The sequence below is a fragment of the Lontra canadensis genome, unplaced genomic scaffold, assembly GCF_010015895.1.
Source record: "Lontra canadensis isolate GAN:19392208 unplaced genomic scaffold, GSC_riverotter_1.0 scaffold170, whole genome shotgun sequence".
Classification (NCBI taxonomy): domain Eukaryota; kingdom Metazoa; phylum Chordata; class Mammalia; order Carnivora; family Mustelidae; genus Lontra; species Lontra canadensis.
Window position 1 is genome coordinate 1071856 of NW_022631164.1, and position 23395 is coordinate 1095250.

Sequence of the window (23395 nt, forward strand, 5' to 3'; positions counted from 1 at the left end):
TACACACTGTAGTCCGCGGCTCCATCATGAGAGTCGGGAAGTGAGACGCAGACAAGGCGGAACCAGGTGGATGAGCACTCTCGTCCTGGCCTGGGGGATGCCACTGCAGCCTGGGGCAGTGGAAGCACCACACGGGGCTGCATCTAAACTCAAAGTTCCTGGTTCTTTCACTGCTTTGCAAATTCTAAGTTTTCCAACAAACCCTGAGAGCTATTTTTAACCTTTTAATGCTAGTGGAGTAAGATCACTTTGACACCTGCACATGAGCCCAAACATGGCTATGTTCCTCTACATATACCACAAGACGAGCACCGGGTAAAGATGAATATTTATTCACTTTACAAAGAGAATGGTATTAAATTGCCATAAACAGTTCCATTTATAGACAAATATAACTGTACATTACACCAGTAGCGGCTCAAACTTGTCTTCCCAAGATGCTTGTGTGGCTCCAGCTCTGTGAGCTGAGCACAGAAATCTCTGTTCTGCCATTAAGCTTAAAAAGTCCCTCAGAGATAATGGTTTTGTGTTTTACATATTCACAGGTGGTAAGAATAAACCCATCTCCACAGCCCTCCCTTAGAGCTGAGCTTCCATCTGCATGTTCCCTAGAGAGCACTAAACAAATACTGGCTCATTCATGTAAAAAAAAAAAAATTACTGATAATTTGAAAAGGCTTTTGTAGCACACCAAAATACTTATTTATACATACATAAAAAGTCTCGAGTCAGATTTATTATTTTAAAGGTAAACAGATACCCTAACACTTCCAAGAGTGGGTAATGAAAAGGAAGGAAAACATTAAATTACTGAATTATAAAAATATTTTCTTTGGAAAAAAATTCCAACAAGGTTATCATTAATATCTAAAACCAAAGAGAAAAAATAAACAGTTGTTCTTTGATCCATTAGTAATTTAAATAAAAATGAAAACCTCTTCAAAAGCAGCTATAACTGAATTTTTTAAAAAGTTGCAGATAATGAGTATTTCTAAATCTATACACTGATGATTCTTTACAGGCAAGTTGCAGTCAAGAAAAATCCTTAATATGGCTAATTCTTTAGTTTTAATTACCATAATTTTTTGTGTTTTAAAAAAATATTCCACATGACAGCTTAAAAAATAAGTGGCTGTTTGGGGGAAGCACTCCAAATAGTCAACCTGACTCAAATCAGATCACCACCAGTAATAGACAAGCTAGGGATACTGGTATTTAAGTTTTTAAATTCCAACCGTTTTTACCCTGAATCTTTAGTTACCCCTTCATATTTTATGAAAATGTACCAAATTAAAAATTGTTTTTACGCCGCTTCGTGTCTGGATCTGATGAAAGATACCAACCTGAGATAAGAGCTGACTCCTTCACAAAGTCCAGGTCTTGAAACCTTACATGGGAAATGTCTGTGTCTTCACTTACGTCAATTCTTGCTATAACCAACCATACTGGGATATTATATTATAAAAATATACCATATATCGGACACTTATGTCAGTACATTGCAGAAAATGTGTCTATTTGCTGTGTAAAGTTTATTAACATTTGAAGGAAACACTCTTATTTACACAGTGAAGTCTGGGGTGCTCAGGACAGCGAGATGGCATGGGAACCACCACGAGGAATCTGGAAATGTGCAACGGTCCTTGGCGCCTGTCCCAGAGACAACCCTTCCCAGGAGAACTCGGCAGCACTGGGGAAGGCGCACCAGAGGTGATAGTTCCATCAACTTGTTCTCCGTCCTCATTCTTCTTCACTTTCATTTTCAGGATCTAAGTCAGAATCTCCATTTAATTCTTTCTCACTGGCCACATCCCTGTCCTCCTCCCCGTTCTCCTCATCTTTCTCTTCGGCATCTTCCTCTTCCTCTTCGTTCTCTTCATCAACATCCTCGTCTTTTTCACTTTCTTTCTCTTCCTCATCTTCATCCCAGTTATCCTGGTACGAACAGATGAAGCACGGAAAGCACTCATTAAGGACTCATTTGTAAGAGCGCAAGGGCGTAAAGGCAGATTTATGCACCAGGAAACAAGGTACTCACATCAGAGTCCTTCTCTGCAATTTCATCATCTGACTCCTCTTCAGAAGATTCTGCAAGGGGAAAAGCCCAGCCTTAAGTTTGTAATCAACAAGCAGAGGGCAGAGCCCTAACAACTAAACAGTCAGATTCCTGAATTTACTTTTAGAAATACTGCATTCAGCGATCATCCATCTAAGCAGTAACATGAATATTCTTATCCGCATCAAAGTTTGTTTATTATGTTCTTCTATCAAGATCTCACTGATTAGGACAAAGTACCAAAAACCTAACAAAATCCATCTTAAAAAAACTAAGCCGAGAATGTGGAGAAAAGGGAACCCTTGTGGTAATGTTGGTAGAAATATAAGTTGGCCAATCACTATTGCAAACAGTACGGACGCTCCCCAAGAAATTACAAAGAAAGCTACCAGGTGTTCCACCAATTCCACTACTGGGTATATGTCAAAGGAAACAAAATCAGGATCTCAAAGGGATACACACACCCCATGTTCACCGCAGTATCACTTAGAACAGCCAAGACAGGGGAACAACTTAAAAGTCCACCCATGGACTGGATGGATGGTTAAAGAAAATGTGGTAACTACATTCAGCCATTAAATTCCATTCAGCTATTAAAAAAAGTAAATCCTCCCATCTGTGACAACATGGATTGGCCTTGAGGGCACTGTGTCAGGTGTGTGAGTCTGACAGAGAACGGTTAGTGCTGCACGATCGTACTCAGATGTGCAACCTAAAAACAACAAACCAACAGACATAGAGAACAGATTGAGGGTTGCAAGAGGTGTGGCGAGTGGGGGAAATGATGAAAAATCAAAAGGTACAAACTTCCAATTATAAAAGAAGTCAGTCCTGGGAATTTAACGTACTTAACAGTATCATACTATATATTTGAAAGCTGTTAAGAGATGGGCGCCTGGGTGGCTCAGTGGGTTAAGCCTCTGCCTTTGGCTCAGGTCATGGTCTCAGGGTCCTGGGATCGAGCCCCACATCGGGCTCTCTGCTCAGCAGGGAGCCTGCTTCCGCCCCCCCCCCCTGCCTGCTGCTCTGCCTACTTGTGATCTCTGTCAAATAAATAAATCTTTAAAAAAAAAAAAAGAAAAGAATCTTTTGAAAGCTGTTAAGAGAGTAAAAGAAGTTCTCTGAGCAACTATGTGTGGTGATGGACGTTAATTAAACATATAATGGTGATCAGTTCACAATATATACATAGATCATCAAATCATTAAGTTGTACACCTAAAAAAATGTTGTATGTAATTATAACCCAAATTATATCTCAGTAAAACTGGAAAACAAATGAGGTCTAAGTAATAACCCAGGCATGCTTTTACGTCCTTCAGTTATGTTTTATTATTTTCTCTATAAAGGTTTTATTTCATTTTTTAGATATTAGGTATATATCTAGGTACTTCATAGTTTTGACTGCTGGTGTGAATGAAATCTTTTTTTCCTAATACATTTTCTGACCAGGACACACATCAGTAGACACACAATACATTACTGAGACAATCATGCTATTGATTCCTTTCTGCTGATCTTGGTGTCCAGTAAACTTACTTACGTCCGTATCTCATTAACTGTAGATTCTCCTACATTTTCTAAGTTGAAAAGGATAGCAACTGCCAGGGCCAAGGTTCTAGAATTCACTTCTTTCATATAATACTAGGCAGGCTATCCAGAAGCAATAAAAGGTACATTATTGTCTACTTGCTGACTTTATGGGAATGCTTCTCAACTTTTGTCTGATAGAGATTAAGGAAATTCCTTTAAATTTGTAGGTTACTCATATTATCAATAATGAGATGAAGACTGAATTTTACTGAATTCTTTTTCTGCATCTATTAATATATATTGTTCTACATTAATCTGTTTATGGTAATTAAGCAGATTTCTTGATGCTAAATCACCTTACAATCTTTAAATAAATTCTACTTGGTAATGACATATTATCCTACTTAAGTACTTCTGTAATATTAACTTGCTACTAAGGATATTTAAAGACATTGTAAAATGTTGTTTTCTTAACTGTCCTTATCTGGTTTTGACTCATAAAATGCCTGAACTGCTGGGGCACCTGGGTGGCTCAGTGGGTTAAAGCCTCTGCCTTCAGCTCAGGTCATGATCCCACGGTCCTGGGATCGAGCCCCGCATCGGGTTCTCTGCTTAGCGGGGAGCCTGCTTCCCCCTCTCTCTGCCTGCCTCTCTGCCTACTTGTCATTTCTGTCTGTCAAATAAATAAATAAAATCTTTAAAAAAAAAAAATGCCTGAACTGTTATATATGACAAAACTGACTTGTTCCTTGAAAGACTGATGAAATCCCCTATAAAAACTCTGCGCCTGATATCTGAGCAAAGCTTTTGATTAAATCAATTCAAAGCCACTGGCTTATTCAAGGTTTCTATTTCTATTTTTTTTTTAAATTAAAGATTTTATTTATTTGACAGAGAGAGAGAGAGCAGGAGCAGGGAGAAGGGCAGAGGGAGAGGGAGAAGCCAGGCTCCCCACTGAGCAGAGAGCCTGATGCCAGGGCTCAATCCCACGACCTGGGGATCATGACCTGAGCCAAAGGCAGATGCGTTTAACCAACTGAGCCACCCCGGTGCCCCTCTAAGTCACTTTTGGTCAATCATGTTTCCTAAGATATTATCTCTTATTATCTAGGGTTTTAATGTGCTGGCATAAAAGTTTGTTCACAGTGTTCTCCTACTTAAATCTCTTCCATACCTAGTGCCCTTTCTCATTTAACTCTATGGTATTTGCACCTTCTCTTTTCTTACTGGATCGTATTTTTGTCAAAGGCTTGCCCACTTTAATAGAAAATCTGACGTGCCACAGTATGATCTTAGTCATGTTCTACAAAATAAGGTAACAGAACTCAATGTTAAAAAATGAATATTCCAATTCTAGATCTACAGAAACCTCAAGCCTTACCTTCCTCGTACACCAATTTTGCCTTTTGTGCAGGACAAGTCATTCCCTTTGTTTTTTCTGATGCTGTAACCTGAAAGATAACCAAGTATTTTCATGAAGTGGAGTACAAGGTTATCTCAAGTATGTAGCCACCGCTATGCTCCACCTTCCCCAACAGGAAACTCGTCCTCAACCAGTATGATGGATGACCTCAATACGATACAGATCAAATACAGGGCAAAAAACAAACTTGTAAAATACAAGAATAAAGAGTTACTCTGTAAAAGCTGAAAACCTTTTAAGGTGATCAGAACTTGTTTCCAAAACTGCAACAATATCCTATATTAAGTTATAATATATATAAGCTATTATATATATGTTGTAATATATATGTTATAAATATCCTGTAACTTGCTATTCGTAGTAGCACAGCCATCTTAACTGTAATAACAACTGAAACAGGACAGTGAGAACCTTTGAGGAAAAGCTGAATCACAAGGAAGTTTACTTCCAGTTAAAGACTGGACCCTGATTTATCAATTTCTTGCTGAAACATGGGGCTTTTGTTGTTCAGGTAAACAATCCTTATTCCTCTCCATTCCTATCACATCCAAAGCTTAGCACAAAACAATCTTGATTTACTCACTTGAGTGATTAGAAGAATAAGCTTTCCATGAAGGTGGGAGAGTTTCTGAAAAGTTTTTACTCTGCTTTCCATTAACTGATACAGCGTTCCCAGCTGGGGTACCAGATCAGGCAACTAGGCGGGAAAAAGATTATCTCACACTATCATGACAAAGTACAGATAACAGACATATATACAAAGTACAGACAACAGACATACAAATCATGCTCAGATACAACCAAGTATCCAGCCACCACACCACAAACATCTGCTTACACCTCCTGTGGTAGTGGCTGCTTGGGACACACCCCAGTAACATCTTAAACTTTCACAAGCTGACCTTTAATGTCCTAATGGCAAAAAATAGTGTGCTTTTTAAAATAATGATACAGGCGGGAGGAAGAGGCCTGGGTGGCTCAGTCAGTTAAGCATCTGACTCTTGATCTCAACTCAGGTCTTGATCTCAGGGTAGAGAGAGAGTTCAAGCCCTGAGCCTACTAAAAAAAGTAAATAATAAAAAAAAATTTTAAATAAAATATTGAGAGGTCAATGTAATTCAAACACTAAATAAAAAATACCGTCACCACGTATCTCCGGGCTAAAGAGGGTTTCTTCTGAAACTTATTCTTTGATAGTATCACATGATCTACCTCTACCATAAGCAAGCTAAAGAAAGCTTTGCACAGCTTCCAGAGACCAGAAAACAGAGCGACAGAGTACAAAGCTGAACTTACAGTATTTCAAACATACATCCTGTTAAAGAACTCTCTGGAGTTCTTTTAAGTTACTTTTAAGGAAGTAAAGCCTGAAATTTGTCCCTCCAGGGGGGAAAAAAAAAGAACCCCACTCTTTGCCCTTTAATTAGCCTTTACTTGCCCTCTGACTGCTGACAATTTAGCATAAATAAGAGTTTCATTCAAATGTTAAACTTTAAACAGCAAACACACAAAAATGCATAAAACAAAGTTTAAGGTGATCACGTATCAACTGCCATCATCTCTTTTTTTATCTGTCCGTATTCACACAGTAAGCTCCAGGAACAGGGGCACCACAGTATCTTGTTCATTCCTTAAGCCCCGTGCCTAGCAGACCCTCAGCTTGGAGAAGGTAAGGACACCTGATAAGGAGGAGGAACCAAAGGAAGGTGAAGGAAAAAGCACTGCTCTCTGAGGAGAGAATTCCCGCAGGCCGTGGAGTCCTCTCCACACCATCCTTCTTTGGTCTACTGTGCCATGACTGTGAACTTTACACAACTGCTACCTCAGCAGTTCACCCTTGGCTCCAGAAGGGATTTCTCTACAAGGCCTCCTAGGGCTCTTTTCACTTCTAAGCAAATGAATGAGGTTATAAAATAAGTGCTGTCCTTTTCACCCCAAGTCCTGATGCTTGTGGGAATCTTCTAGTGCCCATCGCCCACCACTCAGCCATTCCACTTAACCACTGCCCTCAACTGATCCCAAGATTCCAAACCTAGGAAACCCCACAGCCACTCCTAGTGTCTTGTACCTCCTCTCATTCTAACATCCTGGCAGAGTTCTCCCCAGACACAGAAAGATCAAACTGCTGGCCTTAAAGCAGGTTATCAACTTGTTTCCCGTATTTCAAACTACTCAAGGCACAATGAGCCTGAGACAGAACAAGGGACAGCGACCAGGCAGAGCTGGGTGAAACTGTGTTAAGAAAGAAGAGCAATTACGAATTTTCTTCAACTATCCATTATACCTTTTTAAAAAATCTATTATAAGGTGCTAGGTATTAAAATTAAAGAAAAAGAAAAAAGGGAATTTCTAGCTTAAAATGTAACTGATTTAATGAGCAAAGAACCCAATTCATATTATGAAATGTATGTAAATATGTGTATTATAAATTTGTGTTTTCTGGTATTGATTAAAATTTGATGTTTCCTCTCTTCCATTTGTAACAGAGCTGACAGCAGCCCCACAAAATGACAACCATTTAATATTTAATTTCATTTTTACCACAAACTATCTTCTATTGTCCTGGAACAAGGCAGAACAATGGAGAGGTACATACATTGTAAAAATAATTTTGCTAAACAGGTTATACACATAAAAAAACACCTAAAGGCTAACATGACAGTATCTTCTCTTTCTTTATTTCTCAAAGTTCTCTATAAAATGTATATTACACTTTTAAAATCCAGGGCAAAAAAAGGGCAAGTTTTCAAAAGGCAACAATGATGACATTATTACATTGCACCTGGGGTAAAATAAAATCTTTAAAAGCGAGCAGCTGATGGTTGAAGGTTGAAGGTTGAAGGGCAGGTGGAAGGAGGATGGTTTCATTAACACAACCGTTTATAATCCTTATTAAAGCCAAACTATTCAGCAACTACAACTGAAGACTTACTGTGGATAAGTAGGATGCATGGACCGTTAACACACATTTTAGCCACTGAACCATTAAAACGGCACTGAAAAAAAAAATCCAAGTAAATGAATATTCATGATTTCAAAATTAAATACAATGGAGTGATAATATTAGATAAACTCAGACCAAGATCTATAAATTGTGCCCTGTAAAAAACAACCCTACTAAATAACCACTGACTTTGATGATCTTCTCGTCCCTCTGAGAGTCTGAGATCTGTGAAACAGAATCATCTCTTGGGGAGGAGGGGAGAGTAACATCAACTGAACCGGACAAAACTCTCTTCCTCTAAAACAATTCAAGAATAAAGCCCATGCTTTACTCCAACTGATACCAGGGCGGTAAACTGGGCTCAACTGACTACATTTTTACACCTATCATCTACTCGCCATCAAGTACAAATAGCATAAGATTTCCATGCCACATTCAAAGACAAATACAGACCAAGAATGTGGAAGCTGGGCTTAATCAATGAATTCGTTGGCTTTTCTTTGGAAGCTCCAAACACGAATGCAGTCTATCGGGGGAAAACTTGGAAAAGGGGACACCTGGGTGGCTCAGTAGGTTAAGCATCTGCCTTCACAGCTCAGGTCATGATCTCAGGATCCTGAGATCCAGTCCTGAGTTGAGCTCCCTGCTCAGCAGGGAGTCTGCTTCTCCCTCTGTACTCCAACACCACCCCACCCGACTCATACTTTCTCTTGGTCTCTCTCTCTCTCTCAAATAAGTAACATCTTAAAAAAAAAAACAAAAACAAAAACCAACTATATACTGTAGCACTGAGAATACTGTCAGTTTAGGATCTCTGAGATACCAACTCCCTATTCAAATACTTAATCATCAAATTATTAACAAAAAAGACTCACAAAAATTCAGTCCTACAAAATATTTACTTACAGTGTCTTACCAACTACCAGAGGTTTGGGGAGTTTGACAAATGGCAATTTTACATCTGATCAGGACTAAATCATTACATAAGACTAATTCATTACAAGACCGAACAACGAAGCTAGAAAAACTACACAGGATTTTACTAAAAGAAAGGGAAAAACTGTACTAAAATCTTAGGAATAAAAGTTATTCAACTTACAGTAAGAGGGAAGAGCAGTATCTGACCTTACAGATACACAGTCTTACCAATTAAGAATGTGGAGCTGCCCACTATGTAATTTCAAGCCAAAAACTCTTTTTTTTTTAAAACAATCGCCTCTAAAATATTGATAAAATCAAAGCAATTTAAGTCGCCTAAATATCTTACCTATTAGGATGTCCCTGCAATCTCTTTGTAAGCTGAGGGAGGAAAAAAACTGTATTAGCGACCGCACTTCAGAGGCAGTCCATATGCACCAATTCCCACGATACACACATCCAGGAGAACAAAGAAAATACAGAAAAAATATTTAAAGGGGCTCCTAGGTGGCTCAGTTGGTTAAGTACCCAACTCTTGATTTCGGCGCAGGTCATAACCTCAGGGTCCTCCAGGTCGTCAAATCAAGTCCCAAACTGGGGTTCCTCGCTGGTTGGGGAAGCTGCTTAAGATTCTCTCTCTCCTCCTCCCTCTGCCCCTCTCCCCAAAAAAGACTTAGGAAATCACTATTCCTAAAGGATCACTAATCCTAAAGGATTCCTAAATTTCCTAATTCCTCAATGTCCAACCAATGTATCATAATCTAGGAACACATTCCCACATGAAGAATAATTACTGATAAAAATCTAGGTTATAATTTATATGAATGAAAATTTAGAACAGGCAAATCCAGGGACAGAAAATAATCTCTGGTTGCCAGAAACTGGGTAAAGAAGAATGGGGAGTAGCTAACTGGTACATGATTTTTTTTGGTGTGACAACTGCACAACCTGTGAATATATGAAAAAATACTGAATTATATGCATTTAAACAGTGTATTTTATGGTATGTGAATTTTGTATCAATAAAAAAAATACATGAAAAAATGTGGACTAGGTAAATTTTTAGTAGATCTATTATCTACTGTGAATACCTTGCTTGCTTACACACTACAAATCTGCTTCTCTAAACAAGAGATTTTCTCTTTAACTCCCAGCGTTAGGACCTTAAAAAGAAAAGAGTATTCAGTTACCTCTTGCAACAATGGAATAACAGCATGCAGGGGCATCCTTAATACAGTCCTCTTAATTAGGTTTAAATTCCTAGTTTGAAGTACTTTCTGTGAGAAAATAAAAGAAACATGAAGATAAGCATATGCAGAAGCTAGACACTAGAGGAAAAACAGTAAAAAATGATTTTTTATTAATTTAAAATCTATTTAGTCAACATACAATGTATTACTAGTTTCAGGGGGAGAATTCAATGATTCATTAGTTGCCTATAACACCCAGTGCTCACTCCATCAAGTACCCTCCTTAATGCCCATCACCTGATTACCTCATCCCTCTTCCCACCTCCCTTCCAGAAACCCAAATTTATTTCCCATAGTTAGGAGTCTCTTATGGTTTGTCTCCCTGTTTTTATCTTATTTTATTATCCCTCCCTCCCCCCATGTTCATCTGTTTTGTTTCTTAAATTCCACACAGGAGTGAAATCATGGTATCTGTCTTTCTTTGATTTATTTCGCTTAGCATAACAGCTCTAGTTCCCTTCACGTCATTGCAAATGGCAAGATTTCATTCTTTTTGACAGCTGAGTAATATTCCCGTGTGCGTGTATGTGTGTGTGTGTGTGTGTGTGTGCGTACGTACACACATCATCTTTATCCATTCATGTTATCAATGGACATTTGGAATTTTGTATTTTGGCTATTGTGGATATTGCTGTTAAAAAACATTGGGGTGCCCCTTCAAATCACTATGTTTGCATCCTCTGGATAAATACCTAGTAGTGTAATTGCTGGGTGATAGGGTATTCTATTTTTAACTTTTGAGGAACCTCCGTACTGTTTTCCAGAGTGGCTGCACCAGCTTGCATTCCCAACAATAGTGTAGGAGGGATCCCTTTTCTCTGCATCCTTGCCAACATCTGTTGTTTTCTGACTTAATTTTAGCCATTCTGACAGGTGTGAGGTGATATCTCCTTGTGGTTTTGATTTGTACTTCCCTGACACTGAGTGATGCTGAGCATCTTTTCACACGTCTGTTTTAAAAAACCAAACAATAAACTACCAACTGAATTTTAGCTTGGAGGGACTAACTAGACAATGTTATGTTAATGTCTTTGGCTATCAGGAAAGTATTATCTTCAGGAATCAGGACATTTACTTTGATAAACGGGTTACTTTCCTACAGATTCTAATCTTTATGAACAAATTTTTATATAAAATACCTCTAGACACTTAAATACAGTAATATGCCACTGTAGAGAAGCTGTCAAAACTGTTATTTTAAGAAATCAGAGACATATCCATATGAGAATGAGCAAAACACACTAATACCACACTTAGCAACGAATCTTTCAAAACTGACAACTTTTTGATAAAACTTCAAGCCAATCAAAAGATCATATATAATGAGTGCTTGAGTCAAAATCCTGGGAGGGTGCATCAACTAGAGAAACCCAGTCTCCACCACAGAGGACAGAAAAGGAGAGATGAGTCCTAATCCTGGCAGGCCTTTCCATGTCTCAAACCCCAAATGCTTCATCTACAGGAAAGGATGGGAAATACAAGGCTTTTCAGATCTCAAAACCTTGATCTCCCCATTCCTCTTGAATACTTCTATATATTTTTTCTTTCCAAAGGGTTTAATTCCCAGAGTAACTTCCCTGATGACAGGTGCATACGGTTTTGGAGGTGGTTGGTACTACAAAGGTCATACCTAAGATACAAAGAGTGGAAGTACCAAAGAACAAACAAAATATAGAAAACTGGTTTACAGCCTATTTTAATAGTATCCTTTCAGAATTCCCTATGAATTTCATTTGCTTATAAAAATATCTTTACACGAAGCTCTTCTAATAAATCTATCAGGAACTATATAAAAAAACTACCACTGGCATAACTATATAGTTTCTCATGCAAAAGAAATAAAACTTTTTATACACAATCACTGAAGAAATGAGGGATGGAATGTCCTTATTTAACAGTCCCAATTAACCTAAATTTATATTTTCAAATAATCAGAATACAGGACTCAAAGCAAAATATGTTGATTAGAACTTCTACAGTAATTCAGAAGGTATGTGACGATACTAAACATTCCTCAAATCACCTCATTTATTGTAACTATTAGTTATCACAAAGTTCCAACAATGTACAGGTTATAGGGAACAATGTGTCTGAACTAGTCTACAAATTAGTGTTTGAGGTAAGACATGCTCTTGTTAAGATCCTGAATTTTCGTGGGATGTCCACCAAGCCATAAGGTTTCACTGACTTAACTGGCTAAGTAGGGCAACTGCCTTTCAGGTCAAGGAATACTAACTTGAACCTGCTGCCGCACGTTATTTCTACGAAGCTTAGTTATAAAACAATGTAGGAATGAGGGTTTAAAAAATATCTCCTGGTACCCTAAATACAAAGTGATCATAAAATCTGTTGTCTGAACTGGGACATCTCTAACAACAAAAGAAGTCACTAGTAATTACTGTATCAAGAAAAAAGGTATAAACCAGAACTATCAAAGGCAAACAAGAGTACCTATAGCCTAGGACGCTTGGGTGGAGTTGGTTAAGGGTCCAACTCTTGATTTCAGGTCAGGTCATGGTCTCACCAGGTTGTGAGATCGAGCCCTGCCAGCACTGGCTCCACACTGGACAAGAAGCCTGCTTAAGATTCTTTCTCTCCTTTTCCCTCTGCCCATCCCCATCTTCCCTCTCTCTTTTAAAAAAAAAAAAAAAGAGAGAGAGAGCGAGAGAACCTATGGCCTCGCTATTCGGAAGTTAAATCAAACTGCAAGGCAGAAGAGTTCTTAACAACCTCTCAAGAAATTCTTATGCCAACTAACAACAGGCTCTATGATAATTTTCAAATTTAAAATAAACAAGTAAAAATAAGTTATCCCAAAACAAAGTGAAGTGTTAATGGATACAGAAGTTAACATTAACTTCCACTGAAAATATATTTAAAGAACAACCCTATAAACCACAGTTGTAACTAGCAAGAAGATACTAAAGGTTTGGTTTTTTTTTTTTTTTACAAGTCTACACTATAAACGAAGCATAATAAACTGTACCCGCTTGAAGTATGCTATTTAATCAGTCTGACATAAACATTTGTCCATGAAACACTGTGATAAACATTCCATCGCCCTCAAGTTTCCTTGGGTCCCTTAACGTTCTATCCCTCCACCCCGCCCTCAGGCAACCACTGAACTACATACTGGTCTGCATGTCCTAGCACTGTACGTAAGCAGAATCACAGAGGGCGCGCACTCTTTGTCTAGCTTCTTTCTCACAGCGTTAAGTGTGAGATTCATCCGTGTTGTTGATGTATCAATAATACATTCCTTACACTGCCAGATAAAGAACTTGTTTATCCGTTCATAAGAGGAGGGTCACATGGGTGCTCTCCAGGTTCTGGCTATTAAAAAAATAAAGTTGCTACGACCATTCATGTACCAGTCTTTATATGAATATGTTTCTGATTCTCCCAGGTAAATACGTAGCAGGAAAAAGGCTGGGTCTTAAAGCAGATGAATCCTTAACTTTAAAGAAACTGCCAAATTGTTTCCCAAAGTAGCTGTACCATTTTATTTTCTCAACCAACAAGACAGGAGGTTCCAGTTGCACCACATTCTCACCAACAGATGGAATAGTCTTTTAAATTTTAATCAATCCATACTGGGAATATAGTGTTAGCTCACTGTCATTTTAATTTGCATTTGTGATGATCAATGATGTATAATACCTTTACATGCACTTATTGGCCATTTGAATTGTATTATGAAGTATCTGTTCACACCTTTACCAACTGCTTTTTATTTGAGTCTCATTCTTAAAAGTTTTTTGTATCTTCTGGATATGAATCCTTTGTCTGATGTAGAAATTAAAAATATTCTCCCAGCCTGCAGCTTGCCTTTCCACTCTCTTAACAGTGTTGTTTCTTTTCTTTTTCTTTTTTTTTTAAGTGACAGAAATTTATTGAGAATTCCTGGGATGATGGTTTTCACCTCCCCACCTGCAAGGAGGAACCATCACTGCAGGAAATCACTCAGAAATCACAAACACTATCATTTCAAGAGCAAAAGATTTCAACTTTCATTAAGTCCAAATGACCACTTTTTTTCCTATAGTGTCTAATACTTTTTGTGATGCCATCTAAGAAGACTTCATCTGCTAACATCTGCATAGATTTTATCCTGTTTTCTTCTAGAAGTTTTGTAGGTTTGGGTTTTACATTTATCTATTTTCGGTCAACTTTTGTGAAGGGCTGAGATGCATTTTCTCCCAAATGGGTATGTGGCTAGTTCACAACTAATTGTTGGTAAGATTTTACTTTCTGCATTAACTCAACTAAGTACTTTTACTAAAAACCAATTGTGAGAGGTCTGTTTCGGGACTCTCGATTTTGGTTCCTTAATCTGTATTTTTTTTCTAATATCAGACTACTTCGATTACTAAAACTTTACCTTGAAATCAAGTAGGCTAAACCCTCCAATTTTACTTGGAGATGCTACTGAAATTTAATTGGGAATGTGCTGGATATACAGATAAATAAGGGGAGAATTCCTCATTTTAACAGTACCGAATCTTTCAACACATAAAGGTGGTCTACATCACTATATACTCAATCTTTGTTAATTTCTTATAATTTTTTGTAATTATCAATGTAGAGGGAGAGGCATCTTCTATAGCTTTATCCTAACTTTTTGGTACTACTGTAAATGGCACAGAAATTATTTAAACAAATTTTTTAAAATCTTAAAAGTACCTGTCTTCTGTAGATGCCATAAATTACATAAATGACTAGGCCTCTCTTCTCTTCTTCTCATAAGCTATAGACATTTTCTTTGAGTCAAATTTCCACCTTCCTAACGCCACAAATTGAATGTCAAGTTTCTATGTAGGGATTCTTATCCTCACTTCTAGTAGTATGGTGCATCTCTGCCACTGCTCACATCATTCTTTTTGTCCTCCTACTAAATTTCATGTATCCCCATAAGGTAATTTTGGGGAATGGGAAGACTGTTTTTAAGAGAAAAAAATATCTATTTTTTTAACCTGTCCCTCTCTCTCTTTTTTTAAGAGAGATGTACAGAATATGAGTGCATCATCTCCTAGGTAAAATACTATGGGAAAATCTCCATACTTATTTTTTTATAGGATTATTTCAAACCCTTCACTATAACTTTTACAGGTTTTTTTCCAGGATTCTAGTTTCTAATTACTTCTACTGAAATAAAACAATATATCACCCAAAGATCCTTAATAATGAAAAAGTCTTATGTGCAGAATACTTTACAATTTAAGAAGTGCTTCCATAAAGATTTCATTTTTCTTCCAACAACTCTGTGACACCTGATGACACACGGTCACCTTTGAAGTACGAAAAGATTTTAACTTGAATCTCTACAAGCTTCTAGAGCCAACTACCAGTGTATAAGAAATATGTCAGAGGAACATGTTAAATGATACCATTTATCAGATTAAATTAAATGACCCAACAAAATGGAGTTTTGTGGGAAGCAAAATCTTGAATGTGAGAATCTCTACAGGGCAAATAAATTAGCTTCTCCAAAAAATCAGCTACAAGAGGTAGAAGAGACCTCTCTCTCTCCATACTGTGTGGACTTCATGGAGATTATGTTTTGAAGAAAGCAAACATAAAAACTTAAGTTTATGAGACAATCAGGGAAATGTAAACACACTAACTGGGTATTTGATGATTCTGAGGAATTACTGTTTATTTTTAGGTGTGATAATGGATTGCAGTTGTTTTCAGAAGGGGCTGTTATTGTGAGAGTTAAACAGAGATGTATTTATGGATAAAATGAGTGTCCCTATGCTTCACTATAACCTGAGGAAGCCTGTGGGCAGATAGATGACACAAGGACAGAAAGATATGGCCAGTGTTGATAATTTCTGAAACTGAGTGATGAGTTCATGGGGGTCCACTCTAGTAATTTTTAAATGTTTTGAAATGATTCTTTAAAAAAAAAAAAATTGGTAGCTAATTTAGTTGTACTACTGAGAAAGGTTTCAAAGGACAGTTAAGGAGATAATGGCAGATAAGTCATATTACATTTTAAAAACATTGTCCATTGTTTTCCATAGCTTATTTTTCACCTAGGTTTCTATGCCATGTTAACCAAAAACCACTTTCCAAATTACATACACTCACAAACTACTTTACAAGTAATTTTAAAAGTAATTTTAGAATGTACTGATTTCCCCTCTCATTTTGAAAAATCACCTTAGACACAAATGATATTCCATTTAGATCAAAATATAAATCAGAAAGACACTATTCATAGGTTACCTGAATAAAGTAACGTATGAATAAAGTCACATCAATACTAAGTGGCACCATAATATCACTGAATCACTGAGAATAAATGCACTTAAGAAAATATAAACTGTTTTAATCTAATCAGGAAATGCTTAAATCTAATTTTTACACTTATTTTTTTTCTACAGACCACTATTAAATTCTGGAGTCTAAGAGGACTAATTAAGTAACTTCATACAAGCAGTCACCAACTTACAAACACAGAAATAATAAATGCCTCCTTTACACAAATTTCTAGTATTTTTAACCTCTAAATACTTCACAACATAACCCCCAACCCTCTTGAATTTTTCCCCCAAACCTCCTACCCATTGCCAAGGTTCCACCTCACCGCCCCCTCTCACGGCCAGGGGGACATAAGTTTCTGGAATCCAGAGTAAAAACTCAGGAACGCATTTTCCTACAGAAAAAAATATAAATTGTGATCTAGAATGCTGAGTATTATAGTTCAGCTACACTATGTTTATAAAGGCTTTTGTGAACTAAAGCCTAAAACCTAGTAACAATTCATAACAGTATTTCTATGAGAAAATGCATTCCAGGTTCAAAATAATTTAATACAATGCCTTTGTAGGTTGGTGACTGTCTGTATAGTGCCACCAAGTGATAAATGTTTGACTAGACTCACAAAATATTAAATTCAAAACAGCTACATCATGTGACTATCACTCTGAGTATGCTATGTCAATCACTTTCTAAGAAAAATTAACTGTGTTAATTCATTTTCAAAACTGCCAGAATACTTACATTTAGCATTTCGAAATCATTACTTTCTAAACCCTGTGTGAGAAGAACTGGAAAGCTATTTGTCTGTGGAAGGTCATCCTTTTCTTTCTTTGTATCTATATCCAGTGCTCCCAAGCGCTCTTCAATGCTAATCTGCGAAACAGAAACGATCTATTAATGTTAAACCAGACAAGGCCTAAAGTTGTTTAGTCAAGGGGTAACTGGGTAGTTCCCAGATCGGTGATTCCCAATCCGTTTCCAGATTCTAGTGAAAAAAACAACTACCCAAGAAACCATGATTTAAAAACATAATTCATAAACATAGCTATATAAGATTCAAATAAGGCAAGCACCTGGCATCTATTACTAAAACACAAGAAAAGACCTATTATGGAAGAAGCTTTGTCATCAGCGTCAGATCTGCAAAAAGGAAACAAGTATTATCAAAAGGAAATTAAAAATAAAGACAACTATGTTGTTTTATTAGTCAGTTCCAAATGGTGGTTTATTTTCTAGAAGATGCTCTACTACAACTAAGTTTCCTTCATAAATACCTAAAATTTAAGTATAAATAAACATGATTCAATTTGCTACACAAAAACTCAATTGTAGGGGTGCCAGGGTGGGGAAGTCAGTTAAGCATCTGACATTTGGTTTCAGCTCAGGTGCTAATCTCAGGGTCGTGAGACTGAGCCCAGCATCAGACTCTGCAGTCAGTGCAGTCCGCTTAAGACTCCTTCTCCCTCTCCCTCTATCCCTTCTCTACCACCCCATGCGCACATGCATGTGTGGGCTCTTTAATAATTAAAATCTTAAAAAAAAACAAAAACCTTCAATTGTAGAGAACTGATCTCTTATTAAAACAAAACAACCATGTTCTGCCAGCCTCTTAGATTAAAATACAAATGTTCTACAACTACCAAACCAAATAGATAGGCTTTGGCAAAGCTTCCTATTTGGGTTAGCTTATCAAAAAAGGCAGGAGGAAATTAAAGAAGTGGATCTAGGCCAAGCTAAAAAAGTTGGCACATTATTTTTAAATACAGGTACCATGCTATTGAGAAATAATTTTTATGAATAGTTATTCAGCCCCAACCCCCCAGCCAATAAAGACATTTAAAATTGCATAAAGAAATAGAACACTCTTTCTCTAAAGACAGAACAGTTAAAGCTCTAGATCATTTAGGGTGACACACATGAAGGGCTGCAGAGGCAAGTACAGTAACCACAGGAAGGAAGGTTTAGGGAGTTGAGAAAAAATGAAATTTATATGCACTTTAAGAGGTTATAATGACCACTTCTAAAGACCAACTATCACTAAACTAGCCAGGATTGCTCAGACAGCCAAGAGAAGAGGCATCACTGATAGTCAGCGACATGCGAAACCCAATGGAAATCATCACAGCAAGTCCTGGCTTCTTGTATTCAATTATGTGGTCCAGCTGACCACTGACAATGGCCAAACAGCACCCTCTGTAGTTAGTGCCAGTCTGTCTTCTCCCTTAGCCTTAGAAGCGACCAAGTAAACGTCTCACAGACTTCAATCTGGAATTTCAGAACCTATGCTGCTGGGGATGAGAAAGAGGATAACAGCAGCAATCTCAGTGACTTCCTGAAGTTCCAAGTTTGGCTCTATCCAATATATGTGCTAGGGTCTCACAAGTCATCTTAAATTTCAAACTCAAAAACTGTAAAAGTGATTGCATTACCTCATTCTCCCCCAATTTCCTCTTGCTCTCTACTTCCTCAATTTGTGGAGGAGCAGGCTTGATAGCTGCATGATGACCAGGTACCCCTGGCACCAGAACTTTTGCTTCAGAATTCACCACTGGTGTTCTCACCTGTTGAACACGAACAGCGGGGGTGTGACAAAAAAATGTCTTAGTCCTGGCAAAATTGAGCCCCAACGAGAAAACAGCAGCTAAAAGGTTTTTCTACTGGAAAAATCTAATATAACTTAGTATGTTATGAATTAAAGATAAATTTTAACTGAATGTTGGCAAGTAAGTTTTTAAATTATAATCTGAAAGTTAATTTTAAAGTTTTCAATGCCAAGTAAGAGTAAAAACCAGGAACATTTACAGATTACAGATTACTTAAAAATGTTAGAGTGAAGCTGTATGTTTTATGACCACCTCCAGGAATCCAGCTGGGCCAGAAATGCTCAGACAGCCAAGAGAAAGGTGTCATCTCTGGAATTCAGCCAGAAGCGAAACCATATATGGATGTCATCATGGCATGTCTTGGCTTTCCTTTTCTCATTAAACTGCCAAACATATGATATCTACATGTAGATACCATGTTATATTCAAAATAAAGTATCAAGATAATAATCTTATATGGTGTTCAATTTCAGACCCCTAATTCTAGGCTTTATTCCACCCTTAAATATAAGATTCCTCTCAAAGCTATGCTCCTTTAAATAGTGACATCAGTAAAATAATTTATTGATAAAGGTGTTATTTATTTAATGATCATACATGGGGGGAGGGGCTAACTCCAAGGCCTTAAACTCCTACTCATTCTCTATTCATTCATGTATTCAATATATCAAGAGCACAGAAACAAAGTGATTTTATAATCTCGTTACCTGAAAATGATTCCCACCAATTTGTCAAGATTATAAAGAGGATATTAAACAGTCTAAACATAATGTTATATTATAATTCAATTTACCCAAATCTCTTTTTTCTCAACTTCTAATATGAAATGCACTCACCTTTGTTACAGCTGTTTCTACTTTGGGGGCCCAGCAGTTTGAAATATCTCTTACTAAACACATATGAGATTCTTTGGAATTTAAAGCCTGGGAATATAATTTCAAAGGGGGAGGGTAACAAGGGAGGAAAAAAAAAAAGGAATGTCAAACAAAGCAACTGGGAATAACATGAAAAGCAAATTCCTACTCATGCATTTTTATAAAAATACAAAAAAGTGCAGAAAGGTTCCCCAAAACTGAGCCACTCAGACTGACCACCATTCAGACTGATGATGGCAGCAGAGAAAAGTGGAAAAACTCTGAAGATATTAAGCATAATGTGTACTTTCTTCAGTTATGAGCTGCTCAAATTTTTCACATGTATAGCTTTAAAAAGATCAACAGGCTTTTAAAATGTGACACATTTTAGGGGTGCCTGGTGGCTCAGTTGGTTGAGTGACTGCCTTTGGCTCAAGTCATTAACCCCGGGGTCCTGGGATCGAGCCCCACACTGGGCTCCCTGCTCAGTGGGGAGCCTGCTTCTCCCTCTCACTCCCGCTGCTCTGCATCCTGTGCTCTCTCTCACTCTGTCAAATAAATAAATAAATAAAGTCTTTAAAAAAAAAAAAAAAAAGGTAACAGATTTTAAAGAAAACATTCCCATCTGTCACCCTTGTAAAGAACAGTCTAGGCTACAGGATGCCTGGGTGGCTCAGTGGGTTAAAGCCTCTGCCTTCAGCTCGGGTCATGATCCTAGGGTCCTAGGATCGAGCCCCACATAGGGCTCTCTGCTCAGCAGGGAGCCTACTTTCCCCCCTCTCTCTCTGCCTGCTTCTCTGCCTGCTTTTGATCTCTGTCAAATAAATAAGTAAAATCTTAAAAAAAAAAAAAAAAAAAGCAGTCTAGGCTAAAAAAGAATGGCCCTACCCTAAAACTTCCTACTGCTATACTTTTCACAAGCAGGTCAAACAAAGCACTGCTAAAGAACAAAAATGCTCTAGGGTGGACCTCTACATCCTGATGTGGTACTGAACGGGGGACAATCAGACACAGCCAAGTACATGATACCCATACCCCTGAGGCTTTAAGGTTATATGTAATTCTCTATAACCATATAACAAATCCATATCTGGAAGGACACAAAACAAACAGGAAACAATGGCTTTATGGGCAGAGGAGGCTTAGGGAATCCACATATGGCAAAAGGACTTAGGTGTACAGCTTAACAATCCTGTCTCTTTTTTTTATTAAACCATAACCATGTGTTAAATTTTCGAAACACGAACAGTTAAACTCAACAAGAGCTTAAATTTAAGTTTTAATTAAATGCAAGTTTAAATTAAACTCAACAGGAGTTTGCTTGGGCATGTACTATTCCACTCATCATCTCCCAGAGGGCCTTACTGAGTAAAAGCAGTACAAACACAAGCTGAAGAAATCACCTATTGGACATGCTCAAACTCACTGGAAGTCTTCAAAGAAAATCTCTGTAATCAAAAAGTTAAGTGATTAAAACGACCCATTACATTTCCACAGAGAAAATTTAATGAGTACTGTTACTAAGGGCTCTTTCATTAAGATTTAGCTTTTGGGTAACCGGGCAAAATCCACTCATACCTATGCTGATCACAGTATTTGCCACTAGGGAAGTGGAGCTACTGAGCACTTGAAATGTGGCTATTCCAAACTGAAATGTGCTTGTTAGTGAAAATATACACCAAATATCAAAGACATAATACCAAATAAAGGAGAGAAATAAAATATCTCAAATAATTTTTCATACTGACTCAGGATTAAAATATTTTGGATACGCTGGGCTAAGTAAAATTAAATACATAGCTCTCACAAACTAAAATAAACCACTCAATGAAAGGTCCTTCAGTTAAGGGAAAATACATGACTTCTTTTTAAGGATTCCAATAAGCAGACCAATGAATCATTTTGAAATCATTTTTTCCCATGGCCTTGCTGATGCGGCATTGCTCTACGCCAGAGTAGCATTTACGTACCACTCGCTCAATGACGGGCTGAAACCAATTGCCATATACAAGCAACAGTGATATTTTGTCTGAGCAAAAACCAGCTGCTAGAATAGGGATGGGTTTTGGTGTTGATTTCTTGCCTTTCCCAGGTGTTGCTATCTGAATTGTGCAGTTTGAAGTCAAAGGCTTTTTGCAGTATCTACAAGTGAAAAAAAATTAATTAGAAAATTTGAAGTAACACCTCACAAGAATGCTTTGAAGTTGGCATCAAGTCAGGAAATGTAACCTTCCTGTGGCCTCCACACTATAACCGTAACCAGGGTCACCACAGCAGCAATGTTGCTGTCAAGACCTCACTATCTTATCTGCCTGGAGACCACGTACCCTTCTATCCCACTGTCAGGCCCCAATAGGGGCCCAAGCTCCAAGTGCTCTCTTGCTGCCTTGAGCTTGAACCCTAGATGACTCTCTACATGTGTTCCAATCAGCCCCATCCCCAACTGTTTCCAACCCCCAAAAGCCTCACTATGATCTCTGCAACACAGTTCGGGGAGCAAAATTATCAGCAAAAAGCATAATCAACAGAATCTCATCCTCAATTTCTTCTCTAAGGGTTTTTTTCACCTTCTCGCTCTACGCTATCTCATCAGAGCAAATCTCCCAAGTTGCAGCTGTTTTCCCTCCGTACTCTTTGTGTCAGAAACCTTGGACATGATTTAAGTGTGTTCCTTGTTCTTCACGAATATTTTAAGACAAGCAGTCTTCCTCTTTCACCTCTATAACCTTGGAAAGTGTTTTCACCAGATACCAGCTATCCCCCTTTCCTGCTGTCACCCAGTGATTTCTGGGTCACTGCCCCCTTTATTTCTTAGAGATTCTAGTGGCTCCACTGTCATTCTGTCCAACATTTTAAGTGGTCTCCACATCCACCACACAGGTTGATTATCTTTCTGACATACTATCCTCCCAGTTCCGAACCCTTCCCACCTCCAACAACCATGGCCACTCACACCATACACATTTTATCACCAGTTAAGTACACCGCACTATCCCTATCTTTCCAACTCACTCTCCTTAGTTAAGCGGACCCCACAATCATCTCTATCCAGGACTTCTGGCCTCTGCTTTGGCCTTTGATCCCTCTGTAGTCTATTCTCAACACATCAGACAGGAAGACTTAAACCCTAATGCCTTAACACTTAGGTTAAACCTCATCAATCTTCTGCATAAAAGCAACGGCTTACTACTATTGCCCAAGGAGAGGGGCCCAAGTCCTCACTGCAGCCCACTACTTCTGGGCCCAAGTATATATTCCACATACACGTAACTATGTAATTAAAGGCCTCAAGTGTTACACACAAACTGTTCACAGTAACCTCTACGGAGCATAACTCAATGGAGGGAGAATTAGGCTTTATAATCAACTGCCTATACGACCAAATGTTTTAAAATAATGTTTTATGTTTTCGTAACTATTTTATATTTAAATAAATTGCTACACTAGGATTGTAAAAGGAAGAATACCAACTTCACAAAAAGTTGAAACCATTTTAAAATTTACATGACTGAGTCTTAGATCATGTTTATAGAGTAAAGCAAAGATTG

General features: G+C 37.8%; 1 protein-coding gene and 2 non-coding genes across 3 annotated transcripts in view; all 3 read right to left on the minus strand.

Moving 5' to 3' along the window:
• Positions 1–1513: 1513 nt before the first annotated feature.
• The window catches only part of WDR43 (WD repeat domain 43), a 45035-nt gene continuing 23153 nt past the window's right edge, over positions 1514–23395 (minus strand). The window contains exons 8-18 of the mRNA XM_032845881.1: positions 21818–21989; positions 19830–19916; positions 18820–18951; positions 17132–17263; positions 10064–10150; positions 9223–9254; positions 7944–8007; positions 5595–5708; positions 4970–5039; positions 2039–2088; positions 1514–1935 (exon numbers count right to left, since the gene is read on the minus strand). Coding sequence (XP_032701772.1) covers positions 1741–1935; positions 2039–2088; positions 4970–5039; positions 5595–5708; positions 7944–8007; positions 9223–9254; positions 10064–10150; positions 17132–17263; positions 18820–18951; positions 19830–19916; positions 21818–21989 — 1135 coding nt within the window. The 3' untranslated portion in view covers positions 1514–1740. The remainder of the gene's footprint in view (positions 1936–2038; positions 2089–4969; positions 5040–5594; positions 5709–7943; positions 8008–9222; positions 9255–10063; positions 10151–17131; positions 17264–18819; positions 18952–19829; positions 19917–21817; positions 21990–23395) is intronic.
• LOC116860068 lies at positions 18443–18518 on the minus strand. Its single transcript, XR_004381267.1, has one exon. It is a non-coding gene; the product is annotated as a small nucleolar RNA SNORD53/SNORD92 (small nucleolar RNA).
• LOC116860067 lies at positions 19271–19350 on the minus strand. Its single transcript, XR_004381266.1, has one exon. It is a non-coding gene; the product is annotated as a small nucleolar RNA SNORD53/SNORD92 (small nucleolar RNA).